Source organism: Leucopleurus acutus, assembly GCF_964270905.1.
Source record: "Leucopleurus acutus genome assembly, chromosome: 8".
Lineage (NCBI taxonomy): Eukaryota > Metazoa > Chordata > Mammalia > Artiodactyla > Delphinidae > Leucopleurus > Leucopleurus acutus.
In genome coordinates this window covers 99,024,110-99,037,311 of record NC_139151.1, presented here as the reverse complement: position 1 = coordinate 99,037,311, position 13,202 = coordinate 99,024,110, and the positions used below count along the sequence as shown (strand labels likewise).

Genomic DNA, 13,202 nt, shown 5'->3' with positions numbered 1-13,202 from the left:
CATCAAGGAGGTCATAAGTATACTAACAATACACGATAATACGTTGAGTCATGGGGTAAAGTGATTATGAAGCAGGATCTTATGACTGGATGAATATGTGTGCATGAGGCAGTCTTCATGGAGAAGATAACCTTTAGGTTGACATTTTTAAAAAGATAATTTGGGACGCTAACTGTGTGAAGAGCATGCTGTTTGTGTCCTCAGTGTGTGCCTGAAGTGAGCATGTGATAGAAAGCAGGCAGGGGTAGAACAATCATCAGAATGATCTTGAGGCAAAAAATGTGTGATGTGTATAGAAATACAGTCAAAGATGTGGTTAAAACATTAATCGAGTCGGGGAAAGAATGGTGTAAAATATTACACAGTATGAAGATAGACCGGATTCACTTCTAGAGGTCCTGGTGGAACAGGTTTAGGAGTTTGGATTCGAGTACATATGCCATGAAAGGGATGTGATTGTAGATGATCAAGTATGGTGATACAGCTGTGCAGTGAAAGGGTATATTTTTATGCTGCTGTCAAGTTTGGAGAAACAGAATTTTAATTTCAGAAAAATGAAAGTAGAAAACCTAGGGTCCTGAGGTCAGAAAAACATGACAATTCACTTAAGTCATTGGTTGTGTGGTTAGGTGATCACTTTCATCATCTGGGGAAATTAACATCTACTTATCACTTTTTAATTTTGGCATCCCAAATAAATGTACTTAATTATTTTAGTAATTAATCTGTGAATACTACCCCCAGCTGATTTTTTTCAGTCCCTCCACAGGACTCTTTTACATAGGCTAAAGGTGTGAACTACTCTTTCCTTCTCTTAAAAATAAAAATATCAACAACAACAAAATCATTTGGCTCAACTTAACTTTTCTTCGTTATCTTCTATTCACAGTCTCCTCTCTTTATTTCTTACATCACATATACCACCATTCTCTCTCTCTAAATACCTCTGCAAATATTTTATTCATTCACTCATCACCATAACCCTGTTTTGAATTTCTCTGCACCTTTTGCATTCATTCACTACTGCTATTTCTTTGCCCAATTTCTACATCTTAACTGGATTTGATTTATCACTGTAGACTTTTCTCTTACCCAAGTCAGCAGATACCGTCTCTGAAGATTATTCATTCTCTGTTGTCTAACCTCTCTCTACTTTGGGCTACCTGCTATCTACCGTTTCACAGTGCATTTTTCCGCCTAATTCCCTTATATTCTACCTTAGATATTTTCTCTCCTTTCCCCTCTGATTACAGGCATGTACAGGTTAACTTGGCTTTACTTTTATCTCAAAATAATTCTCTTAGAATGTTAATCTGCTTCATTTAATAATGATCTCTCTTATAACAACACTAAATCTCTATTACCAGATTCCATCTTTACCAGCACTCTACATTGGATACCACCAGGCACTCTTTAGTTGCATTTGTCTTTGATCTCCTAAAAATGACAGTCTAAAACTGAACTTAATTTGGGTCTGTCTGTACTCCTCACTTATGAATTCATATTTCTCACTTCCTATCATTTCTTTCAACATTACCCGTTGTTCTCTGATCGACTTAAACACATAATGTGTTAATCAACCAGTTGCTTCTCTAGCTTTATCCTTTAATTCAACTTGTTAGCAAGAAGACCAAATACTCTTTCTCTCCATGTTTTAGACACAATCATTTCTCTCCATTTCCACTGACTTCATTTTAACTCATGTCTTCATTAATTTATTCTTCTTTCAAGTTCTTCATTAAGTGATCTCTCCATTACGGTTTCCATCTCCAGATACTGAGTAACTTAATAAAACTCCCTGCTGCTTATTCATCAATCTGCAAACACTACTGAACAATATTGTGTCCGTGAATGTGTTGGTGATTCATGCAACATACAGATTTTTATGAGACTTTTTGCCTTTGAAAAAATATATTATCATTGAGGGGACATAAAATATTTGCATACAATATAGAGTATAAGGGGTGTGTGTATTCGATTCGAAAAACTTATCTTCTAGAGAGAGGAGCAATCAACTAGAAAAACTTAAAGAATCAGGTGAGATTTAAGATAAGCATTACAGAAAGAAGAAATTCAAGCAAGCACAAAAGGGAAGGCAGAACATTTGAAGCTAGGACGTTGACATGAGGTGGTCAAGCACAAAGCGTATTAAAGAGAAAGTGAAGTGGGTTTAGAAAGTGGAGACTTCAGGACAGGTTATGGTTACCAGCGGGGAAGGGTGGGGGAGAAGGATAGATTGGGAGTTTGGGATTGACCTGTACACACTGCTATATTTAAAATAGATAACCAACAAGGACCTATTGTAAATAATAATAACATATGGAGGACACAATTATTTCAAAGGTAATGACATACTTTTTCTCATATAGAATGGGTTAAATTTTTGTTGTCGTTTAACATAGCTGATTTCATTGAGCAAATGTGGCTTTGTTTTCACTGACTACTCTTGACATATTTGGCTCTTAGGATTAAATTTTTGTTTAAAAAAAGAGTGGAGCCTTTCAGATCAAATGGACTTAAATTTTATATCATTAGCGAGTACTAAGATTTGTAGATTGCTTTATGTATATAAGAATTAATTAATTTATTAATAATTTCTTTCTCTTTTAGAGCACTTTTAATTTATACTCTGTGTGTGTGTGTGTGTGTGTGTGTGTGTGTGTGTGTGTTTCCACACACACTTTTAGCACTGGCAGGTAAATTATTCCTAATATGTTAATTTTACTGATGAGAAAACCCAGATTAAGTAAAAGGTTAAATGATTTGCCACAACTCACTCAACTAATAAGCAATAGGCCTGGGATTCCAATGCGGACTCCCTGCGCTTTATAAGATCAGTGATCCTTCTAACATACCACGTTGTTTTGTCCATATAAGACCAAACACAAGCAGGAGGCAGCCACTGCTAACCTGATGCGGCTGCACCAAAATGTTTCATACATACCTGGAGAATCTCTATTCAAACCGCCATCTGACTGTCCTCCTAACTCTATTCTTAATATATGTCAATTTGGTCTTCTTATCACCTCCAAATTCCCTTCAGAATCATTTCTTTCTCCTTTTCTACCCTACCTCTGTCTTGACCTGGTGATATAGCCTCCCTGAATATTCACCCCTACACTCCATAAATTCACACTGAGCACCCACTACGGATAAAATACTGGGATACACAAAGTGAAAGAGACAGACGTGAAAAACTTCACTTAGTTGGTTCTCAGTTTATGTTTGCTGAGTGGACTTTGCCCTCAAGGTGCTTATAATCCCGTAGGGGTGGGGGGCATCTATCACATACATCTGCAGCTCTTGTAAACTCTAAAAGGGGCTAAAAGACAAATATTACCAAACTGTTAAGTTTAACTCAACGCTCAACCAGCCTTCCTCTTGTTTTCTCTATTTGCACAGTTCTAGACACAGAGTAAATGCTTATTTTTCTTGTTTTCTGTTGACGGCCCAGAAGGGATGGGTGTGAAACAGCCACAGAAAACAAGAAAAATAGGAGTCTTTTGTATTTACAAATGGAGGGGGATTTAAGTGAATGGAAACAACAAAAATAGAATTTTGTCATCTGGAGAATAAGTCATAATGTAAAGTTGGCAGGTCACAGAAAGAATTGAAATTTGCCAGGAGTCCCGTAAACAAAGATCTTGGCTTCCTAGATCCTTTGCTGTGAATCAGAATGTTCTGGACTCATGATTCTTACGAATCAGTGGGAGAAGTTGCCTCCCCTCCATCTTCCAACTCACTGTAAATTGGTGCATAGATGTTTACTTCTTCATAAAGACGATCTTCTGGAATCTGATGAGGGAAAAAATCATTCAGTATCAATCACCAAGAATTTCCTGCCACGAGAAGACTTTCTTAAGAGGCATATCTCATCTCCTTTTGCCTTTCTGAATCTCACCATCTGCCATTACACTGTAATTAATACCTCCATCTCTAACAAACCAAGCCAGATTGTCTGGCCAAGTGGGCTCTGAAGAAATCGTCAGTCATTGAGAAGTTGCTGAGATGATTCTGTGTCTGAACTTTGGTATATCTCTTGTCTTATCTCTGGAGGAAAAAGATCAGAAAAGGCAGCCAGACTTGAATGCTTCAGGCAAGTGGACGATGGAGAGAGCATGTTTTATCTGGAAGATCTGAGTAAATGTATGTGCATCAGGTATTGGTAATTCTTTTTCATACATCAAAGGTGTAAAATGCGTAAGACAAGTGGAAATGCAGTTGGTAGTCACGGATTAGGGAGGAGACAAGCTTGAGGTTTCAGAGCAAGTGGGAAGGTGAAAGCCAAGAAAAAAGAGAGCAGGAACAAATAGAACAGAACTATTCTGGGAAAGCAAATGAGCCCAGATACCTGAGTGTCTCCACCACTTGCTACCTGTATATTCATCTCTCATGCTCATCAACTTCAAAGCATCTACATTTTCTAAAATGATGAAGATCCGATTTTCCTAAACTTCTCAGTCACAGGAATATACCGTGAGATTTGTGAGTGGAAAACTTGATTCAAAACTTGAGATTTGGAAATCAAAGTGCTGAAACTTGGAGAAATGTTGCAGGAAACCCAGGCCATACTTTTAAGCAACAAAGCTCGAATTCTTTATCTTATTGTTTAGGATTTAATCTCAGGCCTCCGCCTACCTTATTTCCTTCAATTACTTCTCCAATCCCATAGACGGTGAGTGACACAGCACTGCAAAAGCCCAGAATGGTGAGAAACAGGATCATTGCCACAACTTCCTGTTGAATAACAACCAACAACAACCAGAAAGACAAGTAGAGTGACAAGGTGGGTGTCCCAGAAGTACATTCCCTTACAGCAACCCTTGTTTTCATGACCGCCCACCCTCAAGACCAGTTCCTATAAGATGACACGTGGGAAAACCAGGAGATGGTTACTCAAAGCAGATGACTCCACCCTTGCAGAATTCAGCTGGGGGGGCAGGGGAAGGAGGCCGGCACATCTCTGGGTATGAGCCTCCAGAACACTGCATTATGTGATTGAGGTTGCAAGAAAGGATTGTGTTCATGGAAAGGAAGAGAAGGCGTCTTACTGAGATTAAGACCCAGAATCTTAGTCTTCCCACAAGAAATACATACAGCGGAAACAGAAGCCACAAAGCAGATGTCGTTCTCATAAATATCCCGGCAACGGTAGATATAAGCTGAGCTCTTCTTTAGGTTAATGATCAGGATGATGATTCCTATTCCTCCAGCTATGCTGCTGACAGTGTTCGCTCCCAGACTTCCTCGTATCTGATGACAAAGAACAACATTTAGACTTGGTCCTGCACCTGCCACAGTATTCGATAAACCTATCTGCATTTCAGGGCTGGATATATCCAATCAACTCTGCATTTACTTAAAATATAGGTGAAAAAGGGAAATCTTGAAAATGTACTTGTGTAATAAGGACCTATAACTTTCTTGCTAGGACTGCATCCAGGAAAAGCCACGTGGATACTCATAGCCTCTCCTCAAATAGACTCCTTCATTGGAAACGAGTCATTTATTTGATCATAGGACTGGATTACGAGGACAGAGAAGGTGTGAGGTTAGTTTTTCAACAAGTGTCAGAGTAGTTACATTTATTGTTTTTAAATGATACAATTGGTATTTTAATGCTTTTATTTTTAGTGATTACATTAAATGCAAAGTAGATTGGAAAAATATCACATATCCACATTTGCTCATAAGAGATGACGACGTACCTTTTGCAAGACTCTCAACATTAGATTTTTCTTACCTTCTCAAGGATGGACAAAGACAGAATGCAACTCACCAGATATGGTGCATGTTTCCTTTCAGACATAACTGACACAAATCCAGAAACAGCAAACTGTTCAAAAGGGAGGAGGAAAAAAAAAGAGCACAGTGAGTCTCTGTTCTTCTCTGTGTCCCTTTCACCCCCGTCCTCCAAATAGAAGGTAAAGTTGTGGGTATTCTATAAAGCTCTCCTTTACTTTTAAATTCTATTATTTTATTTTTTATTTCCTATAGAGAGCTTCTCAAAATTAAATGTACACATGAATTATATGAGAGTCTTGTTAAAATGCACATTCTTACTCAGTAAGTCCTAGATGAGGCCTGAAATTCTTTATTTCTAGCAGGCTGCCAGGTGATGCCAACCCTGACAGTCCGTGGGTTACTATTAAATATTGTAAGTTCCAGCAGCCCTGGTACGTGATTATAACACTACTCCAATTTTTTTGTAATCATTTGCTTTCACGAGCAACTCGTGTGTTATAGTTGTCAACTCCTTTGGGCCAGAAACATGTGCCTGTCTCCAGAGTCTGCCATGTATCGTACAGACATATAGTCATTATGAAAATGCATATGGTGAAAGATCTAGTGAAGATATCAACCAATAGCACAAATTAAAAACAAAATTCCAAAGATTCAGATTGTATGATGAGTTGAGAGACATCTAATAAGCTGTTTGAAATGAAAAGACAGTAAGGAAGTTTCAAATAAAATATGGCAAAGGTTCAAGGAGAGTCTTGAACGAGTGACCAGAGACCTAAGTATTTAGCAGAGTGCCAAGCCAATGTGATTAGGGTTAAAATAATATATCCTTGTGAATGAAGTGTTGATCCAAAAAAACAGCGTGGATTAATTGAAAATAATTATGCAAGTGCAAGAAGCCAGACAGTAGACAGAACATGGTGTATAATTCCATTTATATAAAACTCTAGGAAATGCAAACTAATCTATAGTGACAAAAAACAATGATTGCTTAAGGATGGGAAGATAGGGGTCGAGGAAGGGAAGGGTTACCAAGGGAAACAAGGAAACTTTTGGCAGTTATGAGTATGTTCACTATATGGATGTGGTAAGGTTTTCACGTGTGTATACATGTGTCAAAATTTATCAAATTGTACACCTTAAAATGTGCCATTTATGGCATGTCAGTTATACTTCAATAAAGCTGTATATTTTTGTGAGCTCATTCAGCCATCTAGTTTCTAAATAGTACAATGACTAAAAAGCATACACTGAGAAAGCACCTAAAAGAGTTTCTAAGGGGCTTCCCTGGTGGCGCAGCGGTTGAGAGTCCGCCTGCCGATGCAGGGGACACGGGTTCGTGCCCCGGTCCGGGAGGATCCCACATGCCGCGGAGCGGCTGGGCCCGTGAGCCATGGCCTCTGAGCCTGCGCGTATGGAGCCTGTGCTCCACAACGGGAGAGGCTGCAACAGTGAGAGGCCCACGTACCGCAAAAAAAAAAAAAAAGAGTTTCTAGGGCACAGTAGAAGTTCCTCAGATGTCAGTCTTGTTCTCCTCACCTCAGCAATCTCTTCCCCCTCCCTTCACTAAGATAACTTTATTGATGGATAGTGTTAGGGAAATTTTTCTGAAGTTGAGTTCTGAAAGTTTAGTTTCAATTTGTATTAGCTAAATGCCTCTTGGGTAATATGTTTAACTTTTATTAATGCCAGGTTTCTCATCTGATAAACGTGTGTTAGCATATTCAACCCAAAGTGCTTCGTAAACTGCAAATATGTATGTATATTTACATATCTCCATCTACATATTAGTATATATTCATATATTCTAAATACTAGAATAAACAATTGGTCAGATCTGATCTGAATAAAAGAAAAGCCATGTACAGTGTTATTTCAGAGACAATTGTAGACATATACTCACAAATACTGTTCCCCAGAATGGGTAGCCTGCTTTAAATGATGAAAAAAATTCTTCTTTAAATTCTGAATTATTGAACACGGAGCAGACGATTATTCCAAAATAAAGACATATCAAACTAATCAGAATTTGTGTTACCTGTAGAAAAATGCATAAGTTTTGTGAAATAAGAAGACGTTTTCCTAAGATTACATCAATTTCCTTATAATCAAAGCGAAATGTAAGAAATTGCTTTGGTGTCTTAGGCAGTCCTGAGAACGTATCCAAATGCAGTATTTTCCACTATCATCTGGCCACCCTAAGAATTTATGTAGGCATGACTCAAGGCAGCAATAGCCAGTACATTTCTCCTGTGTCTTTATTTACATTCTCATGGTAGACATCAATAATGGCTCTTTCCATCTAAGAGAAGATAAAGATTCTAAATCCTTCATTAATCACCTGGCAACTGGCCAGAGTTGACAGATCCTATTTGCTATTCTTATCCTGGTCTTCATGAGGAAATGCTTCTTGTTACCCAACAGGGTGCATGCAGTAAGTGTCAAGTTTTCGTCTACCAGGTATTTCACTCCTCTTGAGTCTGAGTGGGGAAACTATGTGGATGCCAACAAATACACTTCCTTAGAGCCAGTCTTTACTCTGGTTGCGATTAGAGGAGGCTCACTCACCCCCAGGAATTCCAGCTCCTTCTTCAAAAGAGTCAGCCACGTTTGGCGTGGTGGGGATAGGGCAGCTTTCTCCAGTAAGTTCTTATCATGGAGAGATACTACTGAAAGTTCAATTTCAGGCGCACTATGAAGTTTAAACAGAAATGCAGCCATGAGAAAATTCTCTAACTCCCTGTGCAAAGCTCTCAACTGACGGGGGCATTGTGCTTGTTTATGTTTCAAAACAATCCTGCAATGAAAATCTTCACTGTAAAGTACAAGAAATTCTGAGGCTCAGAGGGTCCAAGTTAGTGGCCAGGATTACTGTCTCATCAATGATTAGATGGAACAAAAGGGAAAAAAAACAAAAACAAAAAAGCCCCAGGCCAAGTCTTACTCTTTTTTTTTTTTTTTTTTTCTCGGTTCGCAGGCCTCTCGCTGTTGTGGCCTCTCCCGTTGCGGTGCACAGGCTCCGGACGCGCAGGCTCAGCGGCCATGGCTCACGGGCGCAGCTGCTCCGCGGCATGTGGGATCTTCCCGGACCGGGGCACGAACCCGCGTCCCCTGAATCGGCAGGCGGACCCTCAACCACTGCGCCACCAGGGAAGCCCCCAAGTCTTATTCTTAATCTAGAATTATTACCAGGTTCTTTCTCATTAATCTGTATTGATGCGTACAACTAAAAACAATCCAACAGACATGTTTACCTATGCATCTCTCAGTCTTTTTAACATAGAAATGTATCTGAAAATATTTTGTCAATGACACACTCAATTTCATGTGCATAAAGGAATGGTTTTGAAGGATTTGTTGATCTCAATTCCTGTTTTCATCCTCAGAGGAAGCTAACTGGAAATACTGTGTCTTCAGAGTCTACTCAATATTTTGCAATGATATTCAATCCAATATTGATTCCCAAAGCTCTGTCTTCAGTTTCTCCTAAAACCTTTAAGAAGAAAGTCTTAACATGTGTTAATTTTTGGTGTTCGAAGGAAAACTAGACTATGCACATCTCCACCAGATTTCACTCTGGGAACATTTCCCCTCTAAACAGTGGGGCAGGATCCCACAGCTTGAGATTCACAAAGACTAACCAGAAAGAAGCCCGAGGTCATTTCGAAAACCTTCTGTCCCTTAACACACATCAGACACATAGGCAAGAGATCTCTACTGATAGTATGGGTTGGCCAAAAAGTTCATTCGATTTTTTCCCATAACGTCGTACAGAAAATTGGCCAAACCAACACAAACTCCCCTACCCCATACCCAGAATATGAACCTCTTTTGTTAGAAAACTTAAGTTGTTCCCAATTTAAAAGCTAAGTAAAAACCTTCTTCCCCATCAACCAGAGAGAACTAGTGAAAAAGTATAGCAAATGACTTCTTTATACCCTGTATTTTAGTTAAACCTGATGGGTCCATGCCTATGTTCATGATTTGGCATCTCCCCAGCACTGTGACTATCTCTGGTTCACTAAGTGACTGGAAATAGAAGAAAATAATAACCTGTACCTACCTGGTGGGCTCTTGTGGGTTTGGGAGAGCAAGATCTGTTCTTCTCCCAATTTCTGTGTCCATTTTTTCATTAACTGAGCTATACGGTTGTGAAGAGCAGTGTTACAATGAGCCTTGGTGGGGTCCCTCTCACAGAGTCTCCGGATGGTCAGTTAAGATGGGTTGACTCATGACACTGATAACTATCTTCATGCTTAAGACATTGGTCAGAAAGATAATCTTCCTGGCTAAGATCAATAGGGCTTTTCTTGTTATAAGGAAGAGCAGAATTGAGTGGGCTACTGAATAGGGATGAGAGTGAAATGGGGAAATTTGAGACTCCTGGAAGATAATTCTGCCTGAAACCAGCAGGATTTACAGAACCTAAAAATGAGTCGGTTTAGTGGGGACTGAGAAGGTGAGAGAGAACCGCAGGACATAAAGAGATTGGCTTCTCTCCTGGTGCTTTCTCTGCTTGTGAACTGGTTCAGCCATTCCTATGCCAGAAGTTCTCCAATTGTCCTTGGAAGACTTGGCTTCACACGTAATCTAAGGCTGAAGCACAGTTTGCAAGTATGAGTGTGTCTTAGTCTCTGAATCTCTGGATTTGTCCTTGACTTCAATATTTATTGTCTTTCTCTTTCTTCCTGTCTTTTGGACAGTGCTTATATATGGCTGTTTGTAGCAGATGGTCTCAGAAACTGGACAGGCAGAGTTCTAAGGCCTGGGAACCATTCCTGATAGTGTGAAAGCTAAGAAGTTTTCACACTGAAGACTCCGTTGTCTACTAAAAGGTTAGGTTGACTCTCTGCTGCCTTGGTTTTTGTGATGGCAAGGATGGGCCTATGGAAACACTGAGGAGCATGAACTTCATAACAAATTCTATGAGTAGATCTAAGCAGCCTTGGCCTGAGCAGTATGCCTAAATTAGGGTCGGAGCTAAACTGCCGTGCTTATTTTAATAGCATATCTAGCTAGACCATGGCAAAATGAATATACAGGTGAGATTCACAGAGTTGGGACTCTTTTATTTCAGTTTGATTATAGACATAATCTGGAATGGCCCTTCATTAAACTATAAAGATACTACAAATTTTACCTCTGTGCATCTGTACTGTCTCTCTGGTTTGTGATACAAATTTCTTCTCTTTCTCCAAGAAACGTAAGATGTTTGTGTGAACAGGGGACACTAAAAGATACATTAGCACACCTTTCATAACAAAAATGTATTAACCCACATGCCGTCCTCCCACTGTGTCTTCCAGAATCGGTGGACCTGACCAGTATGTTGTTGGAGTTAATGAAACTCATTCACTTACACATTCCTCCAAAAGGGACTTAATGCTTCATGTCAGGCACTGCTCTTATCTCTGAGCATGCAGAGATGAACACCATGGTCCCCGCCTTCGTCTGGCTCACTATCTGACAGAGTAGAACAAAGATAAATAATATATTACCAGCATGTCAGAGGCTGCTGGAACACACAGGAGGATGTACAGTTCTACCTCTTAGAGGGTATGTAGAAGTCAAGTAAGAGATTCCCAGAGAAAGTTCACATTTCAGCCAAGACTTCAGATGGTAACCTCAGGAGTTTTCGTTCATTTGCCTCTCCCTCAGTGGAATTAACACCACATCTGCTAAAACAGGGCCTGAAAAAATGCCTGTTTGTGGTGTTTTCTGGGAGTAGTCTATAATAGTTCATTATGTTTGCAGAGAATAATTAGAAATTAAACTTGAGTTGTAGACAGGGGACATTGAGGATGGTCTTTGGTGTTTGGACACAATGCTATTTTGTGAGAATCTTCAACAGAAACTTGCAGCATGCAAATCTGTAACTGAGATGTATCTCGTGATCTTCAACTTGTTTCATATCTCAGTTTTCACCAGCATCTTCTTCTTACCCCCTTCTGAGATGCTTATCATCTCTGTGCCCTCACTTTTGGTCCTTATAGACATACTCTTTCATCTTTCACAATAGTAAACATTGAAGCCTATGACAAAATGTCTTTTTTTTTTTTTTTGGTGGGGGCAATATTATCAAGATGAGTTTTCACCATGCCTCTGACTGAAAGGAAGAGATAATGGCACTAACACTTCCCTCCCACAGCTTATATTTCCTCTTGTTGACAGCACATCCGTCCATGCTTTTCACCCAGTCATCATCTGGCTTCCTCTTTCACAAGCAAAGTTTCTTCTCTCAGATATACACTGGGTTTACTTCCCCAAACTCAAAAGAAATTTGCTTTGAGATCCCATCTGAACAATTGTTTTCTCAAACTGAATGCTCAATTCACTTAAACATGCACGAATTTACATGTTGCAAATTGAAAGTTGCTATGTCTTCGAGGTATTTTCTGATACTCCCAAAGGAATTCCAGTCTCTCTCTCTCTCTCTCTCTCTCTCTCTCTCTCTCTCTCTCTCTCTCTCTCTCTCTCTCTCTCTCTCTCTCTCTCTCTCTCTCTCTCTCTCTCTCTCTCTCTCTCTCTCTCTCGCTGTCTCGCTCTCTCTCTCCCTCTCTCATTTCTACATCCCAGAGCCAAGTATGGCTTCAATAAATATGGTTCACAGGTGAGAGAGGCTGAGACTGATACAAGCTCCCAATGTTCCATGGGAAACGTGGTTATTAAAATGAAGGAAATGAGAAAATATTGTTTATGAAACAAGATGAGTGTTTCTAAAAGGCCTAGAGCTGAGTTCAAACTTGAAGAGACAACCTCTGTCTCTTCATTTATATGACTTCGGAAATATTTATGTAGACTATCCAAGGGCTTAAAATCTTTTTGATCTCTTTCTAAAATTGGAGTTGAACTGCTGTCTCAGCCTCTAGGCCACTTAGCTGCCAAGGTCCAGCACATGTTAATTCTTTATTAGCTCACACTCCTTCTATTCTCCAAAATGACACTTCTCAACAGGGAAAATTATAGGTGTGAACTGTGTTTGTCCACTTGTGACGAAGAACATCTGCTCAGAGAGGAAAATGATGAGACCTCTAGCATCACAGACAAGGTGTGGACATCAACTGTTCTATTCTTTATTACAGATCATTAGCATGTTAGCTTTCTTAAACCCATTCTTCCTTTCTACCTATCCTTCTCACATAATTATATCTGAATGTTTGTTCAAATTCATTTTTACTATTTTCAGTATTATTTCACAACTTTTAGTGACTTCCTATTCTTTATTGGCTTATTTTCTAAACATAATTTCATCTTCTAATACCTTACACATGTTGCATAAAGTGCCTATCCGTCCTCATTTTGCTAACCCTGGAGAGTGATGTATCACATGTTTCTTTTCCTGGAGTCCCCTGTGTCACCTCATGCTTCAATCTGGACTGGTTGCCAGTAAACATGCCCCTCAGGAATGATCCTAGGACTTCCCATTGCCCTGTTTTATACTGAATTGCCTATTTCCTGAC

The 13,202-nt window shown here is 39.4% G+C and overlaps 1 protein-coding gene across 1 annotated transcript; it reads right to left on the bottom strand.

Moving 5' to 3' along the window:
• Positions 1–3,696: 3,696 nt before the first annotated feature.
• On the bottom strand, positions 3,697–9,867 carry LOC309964780 (high affinity immunoglobulin epsilon receptor subunit beta-like; the record flags this gene model as incomplete). The annotated part of the gene is made up of 7 exons (XM_082843939.1): positions 3,697–3,795; positions 4,639–4,737; positions 5,098–5,253; positions 5,780–5,836; positions 7,646–7,780; positions 8,311–8,434; positions 9,806–9,867. 7 exons carry the CDS (start codon positions 9,865–9,867, stop codon positions 3,697–3,699), a joined length of 732 nt encoding a protein of 243 aa, XP_082700065.1.
• Between the last annotated feature and the right edge of the window lie 3,335 nt (positions 9,868–13,202).